General features: G+C 41.1%; 1 protein-coding gene across 8 annotated transcripts in view; it reads right to left on the bottom strand.

The window, feature by feature from the left end:
* Positions 1 to 1,015: 1,015 nt before the first annotated feature.
* The window catches only part of nfia (nuclear factor I/A), a 133,047-nt gene continuing 112,439 nt past the window's right edge, over positions 1,016 to 21,623 (bottom strand). For 4 of the 8 annotated variants that reach the window (XM_056759228.1, XM_056759230.1, XM_056759231.1 and 1 more), the window contains 4 exons: positions 15,108 to 15,286; positions 14,072 to 14,237; positions 13,739 to 13,830; positions 1,016 to 5,512 (listed from right to left, as the gene is read on the bottom strand). In XM_056759228.1, the coding sequence (XP_056615206.1) occupies positions 5,498 to 5,512; positions 13,739 to 13,830; positions 14,072 to 14,237; positions 15,108 to 15,286 (452 nt within the window). In that variant the 3' untranslated portion in view covers positions 1,016 to 5,497. Of the gene's footprint in view, positions 5,513 to 13,738; positions 13,831 to 14,071; positions 14,238 to 15,107; positions 15,287 to 20,135; positions 20,265 to 21,623 lie in introns of all 8 variants that reach the window. The other 4 variants (XM_056759226.1, XM_056759229.1, XM_056759225.1 and 1 more) reach the window with 2 other exon arrangements.

Raw genomic sequence — 21,623 nt, 5'->3', positions numbered from 1 at the left:
GGGGAACTATCCCTTTAATGTGGTTGTTGCGTCAACCCTGTTACCCGGAATATAGAGAGGAACAAACAAACTGGAGCGAAACACAGGTTCACAAAGTAGTCAAACATGTTCTCAAGAGGGTTGCATGGGCTTGTATTCGACTGACAAATATTTGGTTTCGGCTCGCTTTATGATTAAATATTACCCTGATAAAAAGCCATAATTCTGCCGCTTTTCTTCAATGGTTAAATGCTTTTTGTTTTCAAGCAAATGAACACTATATCGATGCCCACAAAAATGGGGACGTAATAATTCTAAAGTCATCACGTTTGCAACGCAGGACCTTTATTCAACCCTGTTTTAGAACAAGCAGAAATTCACAGATTATGATTTTTTTAGGGGTGTTAACCTTAATGAATGGAACGCAGTACTTGATGATAATCACAATTCTTCAATATTAACGTATAACATCTTTTCTTAGTAAAGGGAAATAGAGTCGGGTTAAGTTACACCTTGAAAATACATCTTCAGGGTATTGTTTGATTATGATAAGAAATTGATAAACCACTTGTTATAAATGATGGCTGTTTTTTATTAACACTGACCACGTAAGAACGCTACGACAGTCTAACTGGTTCGACGTTGACTGCCAATTGTTCCAGGTAAGAAAATGGGACGATCATTTCTAGAAAAGCATTTGCTGTGGTGGTGGTGGTGATGAATGCATCTGGGATGCTGTTAGTTTTCAGGACAAGTGTGTGGAACTCATACCTGAACATCATCCGGCTTGTTTGTGTAGTATTTAAACCAGAAATACATGATCGCCGTGTGAGTTATGGTGCAAGTTTGGACCAGAGGGCCTTACAAGACATTAAACTGAATCTTTCGCCATGTGTGAGTGGAATGATAAATCTTTACATGTAGACGTTATGGCTTCATTGATGCTCTATTGTCACCGACCTTTCCCATAATTTAAATGTCTGTGGTTCATGCGTTGGTGGACGGTGGGAGAAGATGAAGTTGAAAAGAAAAAGAATCATGTTGCATATCAAGCGGTTTATTTTCCTGCATGGAATGGTAAACACAAAAAGATGCCTAGATGCATTTATAATAGGGGCATCCTTTGGCGGTCTATGTCAATACCTTCTGCCTAAAACTAAATTTTAAAATGCATAAAAACGCTCTCTTACCAACATCCTCAGAATGATCTAGATTTAGCTTCATCAACACTGATGCAACAAAGAACCTTCAAAACATCATACAGCATACTTGTAACATCCATTTACAATGGGGCTTTTCACCTCAGTATCCCACACTTTTCAAGCGTAGGAATACTTCTATACCATCGAAAGAAGAAAGAAGTCTTTAAATACATACAAAAAAGCCAAAAGGAAAATAAAAACAATGTAGGAAACGGGAAAGTTTTCAACTTAAATCCAGTTTCCCAGAGGACAAACAAACCAGTTCTATTTATGTGGCCATAATACAAACAATCAGCAAATTCACAACACTAGTTTTCCTCATTTAATCAATGTTACAAAAGTCCTGCATTATAAAATAGGGCAGCTTTAAAATCAGTGTAATTAATAAAACTATACAATATACAAACATCACATCTCCCATACTCGGGTGCGGCCACCCTGACTCTCTTCTCCAATCGTTTGCTCGCATCTCCCACGTTATCTCCACTTTGTACCAAAAAAACGAAATAACACACGACACGAAAAAACAAAACAGACTGCCCAAACTATTGCTTTTAAATTCTTTTTCTCTTTTTTCTTTCTTGAAAAATGGTGCAATTTTGTCATTATCTTACATACACAGCCAATTTCATTGATTAGATGCCCGGCTGCTTGAAACAAAGTTTTGTGACAACAAATAAAAAGTATCCGTGCAATTGTGTTTCCCTTCGCTCTTTTAAGCCCTGGAAGCTTTTTTTGTGTGATTTTTCTTTCATTTTTTAATTTTCACAATTGTCATTATTTTATATTTAGTGCAGACAAGTAATGCCCAACTCATTTCTAAAGGGTAGGCAAGAACAATAACAAAACAAAATGTCACGCTAAAAAAATAAACGAAACCCACACAAGTGTAACTACAAAACCATCACATCAGATTCCTGGGAAAGTCATTCCCGTCATTTTTTCTTCAAAGAAATTAGCAATAGAAAAAAACAGGTCAACAATGAATCTAACATGGAACCAAATGTACATCAAAAAGTGGGCAGATTTTAGTCCTGGACGTTTTCGCTGTCAAAAATGTGTTTCCTTGTTTTAAGGCTTTTGACCAAAAAAAAACAAAAGTTTTCCCAAACATTTATGGTCACTTGTGTCAAAGGGAAAGAAATGAGAAACCCGAAAGAAGCTGATGATGACTTCATGTCACGTTCTCTTGTGGTGGGTATGTCATTATTAAAAGAAAATGAAATGACTAATGAATGTTTACATGAGTGCAAGCAAGTATTGCATATTAATAACTTTCCTCATTTTTCACCTGGGAACAAAACAAAAGAAAAACAGGAAGACTGAAAGGAAAAAGTAGTAGACTCCATATAGAAATTGCAGCAAAATTCATAAATATCAAAACACTAGTGTTAAATCAATAATGTGATGAGAGAGGGGTAGGGATAAATGTTGTAAGTGTATTGTTGACAAATAAATCTCAGTATTACTCATATTCTGTACAAATACTCAGGAAATGATTGACTTTCGACTGATTGAAATGTAAAAAGATTCATTTTAAGGTCTTGTACAGCATTAGTTGTTAAATGAAACTGAGGACTGACAATAATGACCATTGATGGTGACAGAAAATGTCAGAATGTCATATTGAATATTATAATTAGTGTTTATTTAGTTGGGCGTCGCGGGCAGCGGAACAAATTTGTGCTAGAATATTTTTTTTTACGTGATTTTAAAAAGCTGAGAAAAAACTAAAAAGTTATCAATGAAGTACATAATAAACTAAGTGCTTAAACCTCTTGATCTTATCTCGATTTACAACAATAAGCTTATAATAATTATTTATTTCATTAAGTTGTTGATAACAAAGGAAATGTCAGTTTGTTGCCAGTTTGATTTCAACGCATGTTAAAAAGTATGTAAAGCTTTTCTGTATCTCAGTGGTAAGAGCATTGCGTTAGGAAAACAAGGTCGTGGGTTCGATCCCAGTGGATTGTACATACTTAAAAACGAATGTATAGGATAATGCATCTGCCAAATGCGTAAATGAAACTAACCTGCAATGTTATATTTTAAACAGAGATGGCGAAGGTTGAAAGTTACAATTGCAGTTTTTCCTTTCCTTTAATGATTCAGTAAAACAATTTACGTCAAATTTGCTCCGCTCGCGTTTCAAGATCGACGCCCCCTATCTTAATTTACTTATCTATAAAGGGTGGGGTGACGGGCTCAGAAAATATTCTCCACACTGCAGCTTGTGCAACACCTCTGAACTAGACCATCGCTCAAGGCACATTGATGTGGAACAATTGTTTCGTGCAGTTCGAAGAGGGGAAATGAATTACACTCAAGATGTGAAAATGATTGTTCTGACGGAAATAACGAAATGACGACAAGCTGAGAAGAGTCAGAGAGATGTTTAGCTGGTTGATTGTGAGAACAGCAGTAAAAATTCCCTTCTTAAGGGATCAAAAGAATACTTTATCGGCAAGTGCCTGATGTTGGGATTACAATACTTTTTCACACTACTTTAACTCTACATAATCTATGTAAAAATTTGTCACTAACACTAGAACATGCAGGTTATTTTATTATTTATTTTTTTAATCTGTACTGAGCTTTGATCGACGGTGGATGAGTCGGCTGTAAGTGTATATATATATATACTTTGTATAAGAAACAGTCGAAACACAAATAAATGGTAAAAAACGAAAAAAATACGGCAACAAAAATAGTTAAATTGCATGCCTTGGAAATGAAGAAATTATTTGTTTGGATGAGTTCGCGGCTTTGATTTTCACATTTTTGTTAAACGAGAAAAATCGGTCAATCTTTTATTGACAACCTGTGACTATGAATAAGTAGCTGAAGTGCTTCGGCCTGAGGAAAGCTTTGGGACAGCTCTCCATCAGATTTAGGAAAAGATTTAACGTCCTTTGACCGTTTTACGTTTATTTAACGTCTATTTTTATCCCCTATATTATGTGCTTCATTAAAATAAGTTAATGAACATAGTGTTTTAAAAACAAACTACCAACGCGCCCAGAAACCTTACAAAGTTGATTGTTTAAATGGCGTCTTAAAGGGATATTTGAGCTACAATACTAACAAAATTACAAGATAAACAAAAGCACATTAAAAAACAACAACATAAAAAGCAATTACAGCTCCCCTTATTTCTCACAAGGCTATTTGTTCTATTTTTCTCTTTACGTTTATTCTTTTTTACCCCGATATTTTAGAGTCCTGGAGGTGTGAACGGACTAGGAAGAAAAATATATATTTATATATACTTCTCAACAATCGCTTCAACGATCTATCTTACAAAGATATTTAACAATCCAACATCTCTCTCCACCGAAATTGCACTTTCCTCAATTCAATATTCACGGTTCACCTCGATCAGTTTATGGAAGCTCAAACCTTTGTGTTCTCTGCAGCGTGCGACAGATCTGTAGCTGGGGTTTCGTAGAAAGAACTGCAATGGTTTTGTACGAAAAACAAGCAGGGAGATGTTTCCAAACGAAATCTCCCGTAAAATGACCTGATTGATCAAACATCATGAGCTCTTCATTGCCTGTTCCGACATGACGCAAAACACAATGAATGGGAGAATGGGGTGTCTGGTGTCGAGTCCTTTGAAGTTTGATTTGACATGATGATGGAGATGATGGAGGTGGTGGAAGGGGAGGAAATGGTCCTGGCCAGAAGACGCAAACAAGTCAAGAGATTTTAGCTGGTGGTATCTGACCCAGGTAAAACCTCCGCATCCGCCAACCGCCAACGTCCACCAAGTAGATCCGTCAAGACACAAGCGAGGAAAAGGCAGAGCTTGCCAGCCTGTGGGTGGTTGTGGGCTCGAACCCTTGGCCGTAGACTGAATTTAAAATGACACAAGGTCTTCATCCTGAAGGAAGCTCTTTGATTGCGATGCGTTACGTTTTCCGAGTCAGTCTTTTTATGAGGGTGAACCGAACAAAACGAAAAACAAACAAAAGAAACGACAAAAAATCGTGCAGGTTTCCGAAGCTCTTCTTTTCAAGCTCCACCCTCGGAAGAGCCGGTCAGGTACTATATATGAATATAGGCATATAAACCATACATATGGACTATATAGATATATAGTAAGTGGGTGTAAGCGAGTTGAATCGAATCCTCTTGATTCCAGGGCTTGGGCGGGGTTCTGCTGGAGCCATGCTGTGGGTCTGTCCGGTACTGGGGCAGCAAGTGGCTTCTCTCTGTTCAGACTGGTATACATGGTTTTGCGGGTCGTACTGAGGGGAGACGGTGGGGGTGGTCATGTGACCTCTGGAGCGGCCGGTCTGTGTCAAAAGTCTTTAGCCCAGGTACCACTGCAATGAGAGAAAAACATTTGGTGAGGTTTGATGCTCATGGGTTAGTTTGAAAACTACACAATGACTTACATTTGGGAATTTCTCTAGTTAAAAGGATGGTGCACCATGTTGTTTGAAACCTGTATGTGACTCTTTCTTCTTTGGAACATAAAAGAAGATATTTTAGGAAATGTCTCGGTGATTTTGTGTTCATACAGTGGAAGTCAACGGTGGCCAACGTTCTTTGGTTACCGACGTTCTCCAAAATATCTTCTTTTGTGTTTTGTAGAAGAAAGAGGTGCTTGACTCTCTAAGGGTCTCCATCACAACCTTTCCCACCCAACATTGTTCTAGTTCCCACCCATCCGCTCTCTCTCTCTCTGTGTTCCACTGCGGAGCTTTCCAAAGCAATGCCGTCCCGCTGCCGGAGTTGGTCTCGAGTGCTGAGGTTAGCTCAGTGCACCGCTGTAATCTTTCAGTGAAATGGGCTTATTGATTGCTCTGGCTCCATTGTTCACGGGTGTTGTTCGCCCCCCTCCACTTTTCCACTCCCTCTCTGACTATATTCTCTCCTCCCCTTTCCAGCTTCCCTCCTCCTACCAAGTTCAAGTTCATGCTGGTGTTACATCATGTCTGGTTGCCACGGACAACCAGACGGCCATATACGTGACTATCATTTGCAAGACCGGGCCTTGGCTCTCTGCTCCTCTCTCTCTTCCCTTCTCTTTTAATATCCCCTTTCTTTTGCCTGCTCTGTCTTGCTTTTCTCTCCAGCTGGTGGATCTGTTCGAGTGATCCGGCCTGCTGCAAACACATCCGCTATAGATTCACATGCCCCTCCTACCGTTCGGCTCCTGCATACACAAACCCACTGTCTCCCAATAAACAGCCATGATTAATTAAGGCTGACGTGACTTCAGCCAATCAGAGAGAAGAGATTAAAGTCAAGCTCTGAATTTTAAAACAAATGAACTAAAATGCGTCAACAACAACACACCTTACGACAATTGTTATTAAATTAATTAATTTATGTTTAAATGATCAAATGATAAAAGTTAAGTTAAGTCAACAAATAAAAAAATTCTTTCATTGTTTCATCTTCATCTCATTTCAAACCTATATGAGATCTTTCATCTGCAGAACACAAAATAAGATATTTTAAAGAACGTTGTTAACCGAACAACACAGACCCCATTGACTTCCATTGTATGGACACAACACCACTGATACATTTCTCAAAATACCTTCTCTATTCCAAGAGTCATATTCGGGTTTCAAACAACAAGGTGAATAAATAATGACTACATTTTAATTTTGGTAGATATATAACTTTAAGATTGATTGATAGCTTTATAATGCATCACAAGCTTCACTGAAAGTGTATTAGGACTAATACGGTAAATAACTTAATAAAGTTAAAAACAATCAAATCAATCACTCTCGCTTGTCAGATTCAGAGTGGATTCTATCAGGTTGGAAACGTCCCAGACATCCGCGTGGAGGGCTCTGGCTTACGGCTCGTTTAAATTCTATTGCTCACCGCAAGCGCAGCGGAGAAACTGGAAGGTTAGTTTTTAATCAATAGAAGCTGCTGACTCTGGACTTCTGCGCTCCGGTGCAGTGCAGCTTCCTCGTGTCTTTGTCTATCGGCTCGACCGCTCTGAAACTTTTCCTCCACCCCCTCCCGCCACGTCCTGAGAAGACGTTCGTAGACGGGGGAGCGTGTAAGGTTTTCTTCGATATGTAACTTTGTGGACGGCGGGGTAGTGTTACAACACAGGGGCGTGTGCTGACAGTTGGGATTTAGTCTGCATATATGCGGTGAGCGGGAGTGTGGAGGACAGCGAGACAGACGGAGAAGAAAAGGTGTGAAATTACAAACTGTCGTTTTTACGTTATTTCGTAACTGGAGGGAATCAGAGTGGTGAGAATTCAACGTTGTATGACTTTCTTTCTTCTGCAGAACACGAAAGAAGATATTTGAGGAATGTTGGTAACCAAACAACGCTGGACCCCATTGAGTTCCATTGTATGGACACAAAACCACAGAGACATTTCTCAAAATATCTTCTTTTGTGTTCCACAGAAGATAGCGTCATATACTGATTTTAAATGATATGAGGGTGAATAAATGATGACAATTTTTTTTTCAGGTGAACTGTCCCTTTAAAATTTCTGACTTGGTCACATACTAAGTATGACGAATAACAACGACGCATGCCTTAGCAAGAACTGCTAATATATCTTTTCACTGGCTCTCAACTCAACTCTTTCAAAGTCCTTTGCGGCGATGCGGAATTATCGAGCCGGAGAAATGTAAGTGGTTTCGCACACATCACTTTTATAGACTCTCTACTAATGGACGATGTTAAGATTTAATTAGGGGTGACAGAACCTAGATCAGTATAAAAATGTAAAACATTGAGTGTAAAATCACTTTTTCCTACGCTGCTGCAAACTCTCGAACTGTTGAACGGTGAATAAAAAACAAGAAGCCCATTGCTCAACAAAACAGAAAAAGAAGTGGTGTTTTCTTTTGGCCACATAAGTTGGCATAACGTGCAACCACAAAGCTGACAAACGGCCAGCGCTCCACACGTCCCCTTCCAGTGGCTGTCGTCTCATCATGGCCAAGAATGAGAGAGTGAGGTGCAAACCACAGAAACCTCCTTTCCCTGGTGTTTCCATAGACAGTAAAGAGCAGTACATGGTGCTTTTGTGCGGTTAGATCATTACACCCTTGTTCCCCCCTCACTCTTCACTCCACAACCACACTCCCTGGCCTCAGGCCTTGTTTCATTTTTTTTCGATTTTCGTCACCTTTCCCGAACCCTGAATCAGGAGGGGCTGCAGTTGGACTTATGTAAGATGGGTCGGCTGGTTCTCTGGGTGGAGGTGGTCTCCACCGCGGAGCTCTGCACGAGGGAGGGTAAACACATGAAGGGTCAGGGGTCTCCGTGTGCAGCTGCGGGGTGTGTAGGAAGGGAGGAATAGTGGGATTGAACCTCCCTTTGCGCTCAATCTTTTCGTTTATCTCTAAGGGGATGGAATTGCGCCGCGGGCCTTGGAAGAGCGAGAGCGGGAAAGTTAGAGAGGCCAAGAGATTCACGGAAACAAAACCCAACGGTGCGATGGAGAGAAAGACGTCCCATGGGCTGCACGATCGGGGTTGACGTCTTAAATGACTCTTTCTTCAGTGGAGCACAAAAGAAGATATTCTGAGAAATGTCTTAGTGGTTTTGTGTCCATAAAATGGAAGTCAATGTTGTTTGGTTAGCGATATTCTTCAAAATATCTTCTTTTGTGTTCTGGAGAAGTAAGAAACTCGTACAGGTTTGGAGAGACATTGAATGATAAAATAATTTTGGGTGAACTGTCTCTTTAAGACACAACAAAACATGTTGCATTTCAAGCACCTACAGAGTTAATATATAAAATTGAGCTATAAAACAACAAAGATACACCGTGATGAGTCTTGACTCTCACATTTTCCAACGGTTTAATTTAACCAGCTCATTGAAACGGATGGTCCGGTCACACATATTCACTCAAATGAATGGGACCTCCCAACGCCGGTGGGGTTGGCTTTAAAGGACGTATGTCAGCGGTTGTAATTGACGGATAGATAGCTGTACTCTCCACCCATCAATAGCGTAAGTGTCCCGTTTGAAAGCCTTCAAGGTGAAAGCTGTTGTAATGTAGCGAAAGGATGGAGGCGGAGGGGAGATTACCTCATGCAAATACAAGCACCGTACACACATTACAGCACATCTGCTACAGCAACACTTATTCATACGAGTATGAGCGCATGTGAAAGGTGAAATCTGGGGATAGAAAAACAAGAAAGTTGGGTGAAGGAGACACTGAAAAAATAAAGAGATCAGAGGAGATTGTAGTGCACGATCTATAGAAAGGCAAGGAGAGAGAGTGAATGATAGAGGGAATCTTCGTCTGGTCCTTTAACTCCCTGTCAATGGCAGGAGTAATCTCATCAGCTAGCAGGAGCGCTGAGTCAGCGGCCACGCTAAAGTGCCTGAGGATGAGTGTCATCTCGGAGGAATTCAGCCTCATGTAATGCAAACCAGCCTGGGCCTGGAGAGCAGTGCTTATAAAAGCCATCTCCAACCCAAACTGCCCAGCCGCATATTACAGCTCCCCACGGGAGCCTGCAGACATTTACTACATTATTTATTTACATTTCGCCATCATACGCTACGAAAAAAGACAGCGGAGCTCGCCGGTCCATTAGACGACCCCAAACAAACAGTTCACACCTGTGGGATATACAGTCACCATGATTACGAGAAAAATCCCAATTGTTGTACATAATTTCACCTAACATTGTAAAAGGAATTATCACTTTATTATTAATGAATTATTAATATTAATAGAATAAGAATACATTTTTACAGGACATGGTGAGACATTTTTTTTATTTTAATATGATTAATATTATCTGTTAATAATAAATATCTTATTATTGTATTTGTATTTCGTCATTTAAATATAAAAAAAAACTATTTCAATAATTTAATTAATTTGTTCAACAGAACTTACACAGAAATAGAAACATTATCCTTGAATATGAAGACTACACATCCTTGCTGTGAAGTTAAATCTAATCCCTTAGCATTAATAACTTCAAATTTGAATTTATTTTAATAAGAAAAAGTCTGTACAGTAATGGACTAAAGCAATAGACATACATCTAATTACTTTCATGTATTTTAATTATTTTCAATGACATTACAAATGCATTTCATTTTTGCAGTCGCACATTTTCATGTGTGTATGGGATCGATGCGGTATTGTTCACAGACGTGTGTAAAAGAGAGAACTAGTGTCTCTCTCTCGTTCCACCCATCCAGATTTGTGGAAGTGTGTATGAGCTCGGACAGAAACAGGAGCCGGTGATTTTCTGGCGGTGTGACATGGAGCACAGAGCTGAAATCAATCTTGGGTAATTAATTTGTGTGTCCGGCAGTCTGGCGCTCTGCCCTCTTCTGGCTCCTGGAGGAAACGCACATAAACCCTCCACGCAATAATCGAGCCATCGACTGCAGGCTAAACAATTTGCTGACGCAACAGCGCCATTAGAATTCACTTTTAACAACACTATTAGCCATGTACTGCTTCTCTCCTTTTTGGTTTAGCGAATGTTAATTTATTATGAATCCGAGTAATTATCGTTAGAACGTCTCGGCGGATGCTTAACTACGGCAAATTGACACAGAGGACAAGAGTCAATTACAGATGTTATCTCTCCCGCATGCTAACGTTTATAGGAAGGGAATCCAAGGGTGTTGGGAGTTCTTGTCCTAGCCTCAAGGGGGGCGATTTACAGCCGTGTGTGTGTGAGTCACACAGTGCTGCCTATCAGCGCGTCCCATCACACGGCGAGTTCCTCCCAGCGCGTTCTGATTAAAAACTCTGTTTATGAATCATTGCTTTATCAGCAGCGCTTCGGGACCGGGGTCAGGCCGCAGTCTCCGGGCCCTGCGCAATTAAACGCAGATTATGGGCCTGTGCGTGTTTGTGTTTGCCATTTCATGCGTTTCATCTTGCACACAAAAAGTGAAAACTGCAAACTCGCAACGCCATTTATTTTACCAAGACACTTTAGATTTATTGTCCACACACGTAACGCATGCAGATGGCGGCTATTACTGAGCATGTGCCCATGTGTGTAAATGTGTGAGAAATGCCCCTTCTCAGGGCATCCAACCCGCCCCCCTACATCCCTGCATGTGGTGCCAACCTCTCCATCTCTGAGGGCAATCGCCAACAGCTCCAATGGCAGCCAACCCCTCCCTCCCTCTGCCTTTCACTGCCCACCCCTCCTTCCACGGCAGACCCCTTTATCATACGGTCCCGTCTCTCTTTCCCCCCTGGTTACCATGAGCAGGCCGACAGGAATGTTTATAGTTAGGGTCATGCCGTTCTCGTCTGCCCGTCGCTGTCGCTGTTTTTGATAAGGCGTCCTCCGAAACGACGACTTCCGTGGGCAACTTTTGTCTTCCCTGCCCCGGGGTGGTCTGCACAGGCTTATGAGGCCAATGAAATGGTGCGACCGAACCCTGCCGTGGGGTCACAGGCTTGTCAATATGGCCGGTATGAGACTCATACAGTGCTTTAATATAACATCACGGCGCAATGGCTGTCTGTCTAGACGGAGAGCGTTTTTATTATCAGGGGTCTACATCAAAAGGAGACTTTCATCCTTCATTTTATTTAACAAACAACATTATAGCCTTTTCCAAACATACACTTCACTCAAAAAAAATCTGTAAATATGGCACAATATACTGTGTTAATATGAAGGAAATTACCATATTAATTTTACAGTTCTTTACCTGTAAAATGTACTGGTCATTTCTGGCTTTTATCATAAACAAAAGTGTACAGGGTAAAAGTGAGTACAGGTTGTATTTGTTAACATGAATAAATGCATTCGCTAACATGATCTAACAAAACTAAATATAGTTTTTCAGCATTTAATCATCTTTATTAATGTTACGAATGTCAATACAATTGATATAATTGATATAATATTAACTAATATTAACAGATACAATAAATGTATGTTTTTTTATGTAACAAATGTATCAGTAAATACTGAAAATTACTATGTAGTAAGTTGCTAAATGCTGTACAAGTTTATTGTTAGTTCGTGTTAGCTAATGCATTGACTAATGTTAACAAATACAACCTTATTGTAAAGTGTCACCAAAATGTATGAAAGCCAAAATTAGCTGTGAAATAAACTTGCAAATGAAAAGTAAACTAGACAAACTAAAATAAAAATAAAATCAATTCTTTATGGTCTCATTTTAGTAACACAATTAGAGTTTTACTAAAGAACCACAAGAGTCTGAAAAACAATTAAAAAATATATATATTAAAATAAGTTAAAACTAAATACACAACATCTAAATGTTCAACTCCAGGCATGACGACCAGCAACACAAGTTGACCCGTCTAAAATATATACAAACAGATCTAAAGATAAACAGATAGAAAGAAAAATCTAGAGAGAGAGAAAGAGAGAGAGAGACATAGAGAGAAGCCAGAGTTGGAGAGGAGTAATAAATAAACACAAACAATAAATAATAACCCCTCCCCACCCGCTCCCCTCTCCTTCCAGCCGGCCTGACAAACACCTGCCTCCACTCTACTGGGGGATGCGTGTCTTGCGGCCTGCGACACAGTCAATAAATCGATGGAAGACTGCTGCAGGGCTCCGGACACACACACACACACACACACAGACTCTCTCTCTCTCTCTCTCTCTCTCTCTCTCTCTCTCACTGTTCCAATCTAGTCTTTAGTGTTTACTCTCTGAGTGCAGTATCATCTCTGCTGTGTTTCTTTAAAACAAGTTCGGTTTTTGCTCTTGTGAGGTGGTGGTACAGGCTGCATTTGTCATCTGAGATATGTGTGTGATGATTAAGGTTAAACGCAGCAATGACACTCCAGAAGCTTTAACATTACAAATGCAAAACAAGTGCACGTTTATGTACTTCTTCAGAGAGATCCTAAGTGTATGAATGTATTAATAGCAGTGACCCATATAGCGTTTAAATAGTCATAAATACAGTTATCTAGAGAGTAAAGAGGGTTGATGGCTGAGATACACAATACGTGTGTGAATATAACAAGCCACTAAAATAAACAGTGTCTTACAATAGCCACGGAAAACTACAAGGATTTCATTGTATTCGTTCAGGCGTTGCATTAGTGAAGCATAAAGTGTACAACCATGTTATCTGTTGTTTGATTTATTAAGTTAAATTAAACGTTTTGAAACACAAAAGAAGATATTTTGAGAAATGTCTGTGTGGTTTTGTGTTCATACAATAGGTGTCAATTTTGTTGGGTTGCCAACATTTTCTAAAATGTCTTTTGTGTTCTGCAGAAGCAACAAACTCATACAGGTTTGGAATGACATTAGAATGAGTAAATGATGAAAGAATGAACATTTTAAGGTGAACTCTCCCTATGCGTCACATGCAAACGCGTGCGTGTGTGAGGGATGTAAATCAGGACTGCGCCCCCCGTACGGCAGAAACTGGAGTCAGAACATGTCAATTACGAACGCAATAAATCACCCACAAGCTCTCGTACTGAAAAAGAGGTTTGCTTACAGTCGGCATAACCGTACGAAAAATCTCTCCTGACAACGAGGACACTTGATGGACTTTAAAGGATTTCTGTGAATCTGTGTGTGGCTCTAAGTGTACTCACCTGAGGCTGCTGAGGGATATTTACAAAGCTGGGGTCTCTGGGTCCCACGCTGACAAAGCGCTGAGCGGGAGACGTGCTCGGCGTGGAGTAGGCTGCGGCACACAAACAAAGACACAATATCAATATTGTATCGGGAGCGGCGCAGCTGTCGAGAACACCGGTGTGCGAGTCGAGGTTTGACATGGACACCACGCATGGTGGCTGGGAAATTCATTACGAATACACTCTAGATAAACTTACACATGCTTGGGAAACCCGAGATGGTTTACGCTCAGGTTCGAAATGAAATAGAGGACTGCTAGTGAGAGTGTGTGTGTGGATGCAGGGACTCACTTGGCGAGGTGGGAGAGTTGCCCCCTCCTTCGGTGGAGGTCGAGGGAGGTTTGGAGTCCTGCACGGGCAGGGGCACGGGTCGCGCCATAGGGGGAGGCGGAGGAGGGGGCAGCATGGGGGTGGGCAGGAACGGGTTGTGCACCTTTCCTTGACTGCTCCCGTTGGGCTGCAAAGAAAAAGGAAATATAAGCATGATCCTCGCCAACACATTTCGAACACCAAAATATACATACAGTAGTGGTCAAAAGTGACGTATTTTTAACACAAATCTAGTTCATTCTGAAATCCCACTGATCTGAAAATGCAGCTCATGTGAATGACTAATAAAGTAAACACCGCCCTGCTTTCGCACACACCCTGTTTCTACCACACACGTGCGCATCCGAAGGATCCATGTGACGGTGCTCAGCAATTTTCTGCTGCTCCCGGTCATAAAAAATTCTGCTGCTCTGCGCACTTCACTGTTCATAATCTATGACCCAAACAGCACGCTGTCTCTCCTCCAGCCGTCAGGGCCGTGTCACTGCGCCCACAGCACGGTCACTCTCCCAAGGATCGGATTTATTACCCACGTGACCCGGAGTCTGAATGCGTGTTTTACCAATAATTTCAATGCATGCTGTAATGTAACATTTAGTTTTATTGATCTTATAGCTTTAATTGTCATTTATGAGACGGGTATGCGAAAATGGTTTATATGTTATGGGCTAGCCGGGGTGGGCTTGATCCTAATAAAAAAAGCTAGTGAATAAACAGTAGGTTAGGCATTTGTTTCGTGAGATGGTGCTATGAATTATGGGTAGCTCGATGTGTGCGTTTGTGTATGAATCTGAGTTTAAATGTGTGGCTATACGGAAATCGTAAGTGCTAGCTAGCTGTAAACATGTTTTACACAGTAAAAAAAATATGGACAATAAAACAAAGCAAAAATCTGTTTCACCAAATCGTTACGAACACACAATTTAAGAACAAACGACAGCAAAAGAGGGCTTGCGTGAGGTAGTGTGTGTGTATGTACAAAAATGCTCCTTCTTACATTAAGGAAGCCCACCTGTCCAGCTTGCTGACCACTGTCAGGGCAAACAAGTTGGACAAACTCCTTGAGCGTCTCCTGGGGGTGGTAGCGGATGGCGTGGTGGGAGAAGTACGAGCCGGGCTGCTGGATGATCGGCGACGTCGGGAAATGAAGACTTGACGGCGTGGCGTGAGGACTCGCTTGAAAGGAAAAAGAGAGGAGTTAGAAGAAAGAGAACAAGTAGATTGGAAAAGAACTGTGGAGAGGGCCATTTGGGGTAAGACAGTGAAGAAAGGGTGCGGATGTTGTGAGTGGTGGGATCGCTCATGCAGATGGGGATGGGTTCACACACACAGTGTCAATAAACTGCAGTCTGAGGTTATGAGGAGTGGAGGCACGTTGTTCCATATGTCAATGCGTTTGACTTGGGTGTCCACTGTTTAGTCAACAAAACAATAAAAAATTTTTAACTCTGGAATTTTTTGGGGCGAGGAACTCATAACCCAAGTGTCCGGGGCCTCTAGAACGTTCTCAAGGGTCCCCAGATATTTTTTAAAAACAAAAAAGTTGTCTAAAAATATATTGTCCTTACAACTTAACACTTACTATTAACTCAGTATAAATGCTCCTTTATACAAAAATTGGATGTGTATTTTAGAAAAGGGTTCCCACGCAAAAAGTTATATTCTAATAATTAATATTTGGGTGTCTTTTGCATGAAACATTTTACCAACAGCGACATGCTAATTTTAACAATGTGATTTGAAATATGACTTTAAATGAAAGACTTTAAAATTTTGAAGATTTTCACTTTTAGCTTTATTGTTTTCGTCCCGAGACCTCCTTGAAGAAGGAAACGTGTAAACAAGGCTGTAAGGGATATCGACGGTCTATATTGATAGTTGCAGAGCATCGTAGAAATTTGGTCTGATTACCATATTACATCGAAACTTTCGAAAACTCAAAAGAACAGCGCAATATTTTCTTTGCGGGATGTACAAGTTCCCCTGGTATGACAACCTTGATTATATACTTGGGACAAAACCGGATGTTGACCAGGTGGATGTTGTTGAGATCGCCATCGCCGCTAAAATAATGCGACTGATGCTAGCACAGCTGATCGGGCTAACATTACCACATCTGACATGCGATGTTGATGGTGAGTTTATTTAGTTTAAAATAGCAGTTTAGGAAATACGTTCTCTCGCCAGCGAGTGATATGGAAGTTGTCACGTGACTGCATTTTGGTTTGTTTCAACTGGTTCAAACCATCAGTTAGGTGTGAAAAGGAACCAACACCGTTGTAATGCTACAATGCATAATTTTTGCCATCGGTCCGGAACAAATGAACCGAACTAAAGGGGGATAAAGTGCCCTTTATAATCATTTCAGAATTTAGGTTGAGGTTTCAGCAGGATGGCAGCGATTTAATAGAAACAGACTGTTGATATACCTCACAGCCTTGTTTTCACGTCAAATCAACTTTGCGTGTACTCTGAGATCTTTGACAGCACGCACTCGCACACAATGCGCGCACCTGTTCGTAACAATGGAAAGGTCCTGTAACAGCCAGCTGTGCAGTCAATAACACTTGCAAAAATCCACATGGACGCTCTAAAACCACAAAACAGCCACGTGCTCTACCTGCAGCCCTCCGCTGTGCAAAACTAGACCAAACAAAAGTGGACAGTCGAAACCTAATTTAGTTTTTTACATTCACTGTCATCAGTCCCCATACAAGCAATAAAAAAAGCCCAATTGTCAGATACGTCGTCCCCTCGCTCTTCCACACCTCGCTGGCGGCCCTCAGACTGACAGTCCTTTAATGGATCGAACCTTATCAAGTATTTAATTGTAAGCGGCACAATCTAATTAGGCGGCTCTTAATAGAGGTAATATTCAGTTATTGGTTATTAGTATAATGCCTGGGATGTGTGGCGGCTCAGGGTCTTTAAGCCGGTGATGTATCGCAGCGCAGTTAATAAGACTCCGCGCTCGCCCTCTCCGATCTCTCTCTCCCTCTCTCTTTGAGGAGAGATGGTAAGCTGATACTACATAAACATTGTTAAAACCACAGCCCCCTGCTGCAGTAATTCACTTAGCTCGGACCTTGATTTATGACTCTGTCAATAGAGGGTGACTGGAAACTCTGGACGCTGGGACTGCGATGTAGCCATTGTATTTACAGTAATAATGGAATGGATGACTCTCTCCTGCCTTTCTTTTTGCTGTCGTTCACCTTCTTGCCTCTCTCGGCATCGTCTGATCTTTTTGTCGTGGATGGACGCAAACTTTTACGGTGGTACGCGTACGCCTTATCGTACCTCAACTGGTTTAGCTGTTTGCCAAAGCGACTGACCCTCGAGACACACCCTTACTCTTTCTGATCCTACTTCCGGATGTGTATCTATTCACACACAAGAATTAACGCTAAACCTTAAGGCTAGAGAATCGCATATCCAATAATAAACCGGAGCAGAATTTGGAAAGCCACTAGTTCATAGCCGGCATTAAACGGCCTGTTCCACGAAATTCACGGGCGCTATCTATAATCCAAGAACTGATTTAATGAAACACTTGAGCTGCATATGGTTCCTCCTCTGGTTATTCTAAGATGTGGATCCAATTGGCATCCTTCCGGTTAATCTGGAGGCAACATGTTAAAGCTGGATAAGGCCGCTTCTCTCATGGCCAAATAAAACGACTTTTCAACAATTCGTCCAACATCCTGAGGCCGAGCGCCTACCTGTCCCATCCTTAAATCATTACTGTTTTCTGTGGTCCAGGGCCAGTTTTGCCCAAGTCGCCCACCGCAGAATGGTTCAGGAAACCTCCCGTCAATTATGCAAATGGTCCTTGTCAATTAGGATGCACAAAAAAAACACCCTCCCTATTTTTCTCTTCGCTCACTGAGGGAATCCAAGTGTTGTGGAACGGTAGCCAATTACTTAAATGGCTTGCTCCCATGTCATGTACTTATTCATTTAATGGTGGTTATTTGGACGGAAAATTGCAAGTAAACAAAGTTTGACCGTGTCCCGAGCTGGCAAGGCTGAGGGACGCCGTAATTCCTCCTACCCTTTCGAGGCACGTTACTAAACTGAGAAGCCGGGAAACCACATTCACGTGCTGGATGAGGCATGCGAGAGATTATGAATGGAAACGGGTGCAGATGAGACTAATACCAGAACAGACAACTGAGACGGAGAATGGAGACTAGCGCTTAACTACAGACTGCGGGAGAGAACGGGAGCCCCAAAAGAGACGTCTGATCCTTGGAAATGACTTGTCTTTGGGCTTTATTAAACAGCGGGTTGCTTCTCATAAGCACGGCGCCATTATGTTCAATAGCATATAATGAGAAAGAACCTAAACTTTGGTAGCCTAACTAGAAGAGACGCCGGTGTGAGATGTAATGGGTGGTCTTCAAGTTAGTCTGAGGGGGGTCTAGCTGACACATACCCCCCAAAGCAAATATGGAAATGATAAAAATGCAAGGAAAGGAGGCAGACCCCGGCAGCTGGTTGTACGCAGCTCCAGCAACGCTATTGTGTTGCCACCCGCGAAGGCTACGCGATTAATAGAAATGGCTCGGGATTAGTTCCACTTTGCAAATCGTGTTGGTTCACTGATCCTCTCCGCCACCTTTTTCCCCATCGGCCCATTGCTGCCAACTTTCAGTGAATGCGGATTATCAAAATGATAAAAGGTGATAATAAAAGACATGATCAGCAACAGGTCCCCACTTCACCCTTTGGGGTATCTGAACAACATTAAAATAGGGAGCGGTGTTAGAAAGCCACCCGGTCAACTGAAAAGGAGGACAGATTTAGGTGGTTTTAAATATTCTTTAATGGTTTTCGAAAGGAAAGTTTTTACGCTGCCCCACCCAGCGGCCTAATGTTTCCAAGGAGACAAATCTCAGCCACTTTAAATCAATCATAGATCCATGAATTTAGCTTTTAAGAAGTACTCACGGCTTATGCATATTAAATCCTAGTCCATTTTTCCTCCTCGCATCCACGTGGGCATAAAATATGGTATTCACGATGTGACGGTGATACGGCTTCCAAACATGATTTAATACTAATAGCCTCGCAAATTAAACTGTGTGGGTTCCACTTAAACGTGTCAGTGAATATTTAGTCGTTCATTTTGGAAACAAATCCTATTATTTTAATATACAAATAATGGAAAATAATAAAATAAATAATTATGAACCATGTAAAATAATAATAATAACAATGAAAGCAATGTTTAATAATAATAAAAAACATATTATTAAATCATGTAAAAATAACAAATAGATTTTTATATTTTTTGTAATATAACAATAATTGTTCATAACAATACTAATAATAATGTAAAGTTAACAATGTTTTATTATTATTATTGTTAAACCAAATAACGTGTTTGTGCACATTTCAAAACTTCAAACAAACAAAATGTTTCTAAACACAGTGGTCAGAGAATACCGGACAATGTGCTTTGAAAATGTGATGGAAAACGAAAAACCAGCCAACAAGCTATAAATCCAGATAGGAGACAACTTTATTTTTCTCGCTATAACTCATAACCACGCAAATACTGGAATTTGTAGCATCTGTTTGTGTCTGTTTGAGTTTACGGGTGTGTGTTTGATTAAAAACTGGCCTTATCCTTTAACACATCCATTCACGGCCAGAGACAATAGGCAGCGATAACCTGATCCAGTCTACCCTGTGATAAAGCCGCCGTCGGATTACACGCGCACCCGCGTGTAAGTCATGCTCACGGATCCGGTTAAGTGTTTACATTAAGCGGATGTAAATCAAGAGGGTACGCCTGGCGAGATACTCTGAGGTTTGTGCTCATTTGACAAAACTTGCCGTATTTGTCAGCATCTGTGATTCTAACAAGTTCCAGCGGCTACAACGGGACACCGAACAAACCAATTGAATGAATTACTCCCCACTTGGGGATTCAGACGGGGATTCGAGGGACAGAGGGTTTTTCCCGGACTTTGGAAGGGGTGATTTGTGGTGTAGTTTGGAGGGGTAGGGACCTCACCTCTGGGGCCTGTTATGACAGGTCGATGATGGTGTGTGAATGCCGTTCGGGGGGAAGAGGTCTGCGTAGGCACGGGGCTGCTGAAACCAGACTTCTCTGACTTCTTTAATGTGGTAGGCGATGGCATCCCTGGCAAGAATGATTGATAAGTGCAATTTAATAACGCAAGGTCATGGAGACACAGGCTGGCGCAAAGGAGAGAGAGTGGATAAAGAGGGTGGGTGGGGTTGGTGGATGGGGGGCAAGACAGCAGGGGACACTGTTGCGAGACCCATCGGGGTGTGGCACAGGATGACGCAGCCGAGAATGTGTGCGCGCCGGCTGAGGCTGAAGGTAGTCCTGGCCTAGTGAAACGCAAGGTCATGTCAATATGTAGTGTCCTAACATAGATGAAATGTGTCTGGAGACTGAGGTTAAGGGGAGCAAATGTCATACTAAAATGACTTTAGTCTGGTTTTTGACTGAATAAAATGTGTTTCAGAGATCGTTTACATGCATGACAAACCACTGATAGGATGAAATATCACCTTTTTATTTTTTAACAATACAAGACTGATAGAATGCTATGTTTTAGTTAAACTACTTATTACATATAATAAGAGAAAAGCCACTCTTAAAGGGATAGTTCATCCCCCCCAAAAATCTAGAAATTCTGTTATCATTTATTCACTCTCATGTCATTCAAACCCTGTACGTGACCCTTTGTCTGTGTAACAAAAAAGAAGATATTTTGAGAAATGTCTTTATGGTTTTTCCTCCATACAACGGAAGTCTATGGGGGCCAGTTTAGTTTGGTAACCAAAGTTCTTCAAAACATCTTCTGTTGAGTCATACAGGTTTGGAATGACATGAGGGTGAGTAAATAATGATGGATGATCTTTTTGTGCATGTAAACACACTCATTGAATTCAATTTTGCTGCGTTATGTGCAACCGGACCAATGCTTTAGTCTTGATCAAATTAGTGTCAATTATATTTCTGATATTACGAGTGTAAGGGTTAGTAGTTAATGTTAAAAATGCACCTACGACATGGAAAAAACAAATAAAATAAAATTTGAATGAGCAGACCAAATCGGAAGTCTCTTTTGTACCATACCCGTGGTCTAGCGGGATGAAATTAAAGTTGGGTAAAGATAAGCAAAGCAGAATAGAGTGAAAGTTGAACAGACAAGAACGGGGAATAAAAGGTTAGGGATGCAAAGCACACAACATTCATATTCACAGTCCGACAGGCGGCCTTTGTTTTGGCAGGGGGTTAACAGTTTACATGCACAGGTTAACATGAGCTAGCTAAGAATGACTGTAGTATGTTAGTGTATGCCTCCCCAGATGCATCCCATAATGCCTGGCATTGTGCTAGAGTAAAAATAGACTAGCATGAGGAAAACCCATGGCCAATTCTATGCTTGAGGTTAAGAATGCAAATTAATGAGAATGAACTGCAAATAGAAGGGGGCAATTAGAAGGTAACGGCGGCCCATTTGTC

Source organism: Triplophysa dalaica, chromosome 10 (genome assembly GCF_015846415.1).
Source record: "Triplophysa dalaica isolate WHDGS20190420 chromosome 10, ASM1584641v1, whole genome shotgun sequence".
Classification (NCBI taxonomy): domain Eukaryota; kingdom Metazoa; phylum Chordata; class Actinopteri; order Cypriniformes; family Nemacheilidae; genus Triplophysa; species Triplophysa dalaica.
Note: the sequence above shows the minus strand (reverse complement) of the source record. Positions and strands in the feature narration are given on the sequence as shown.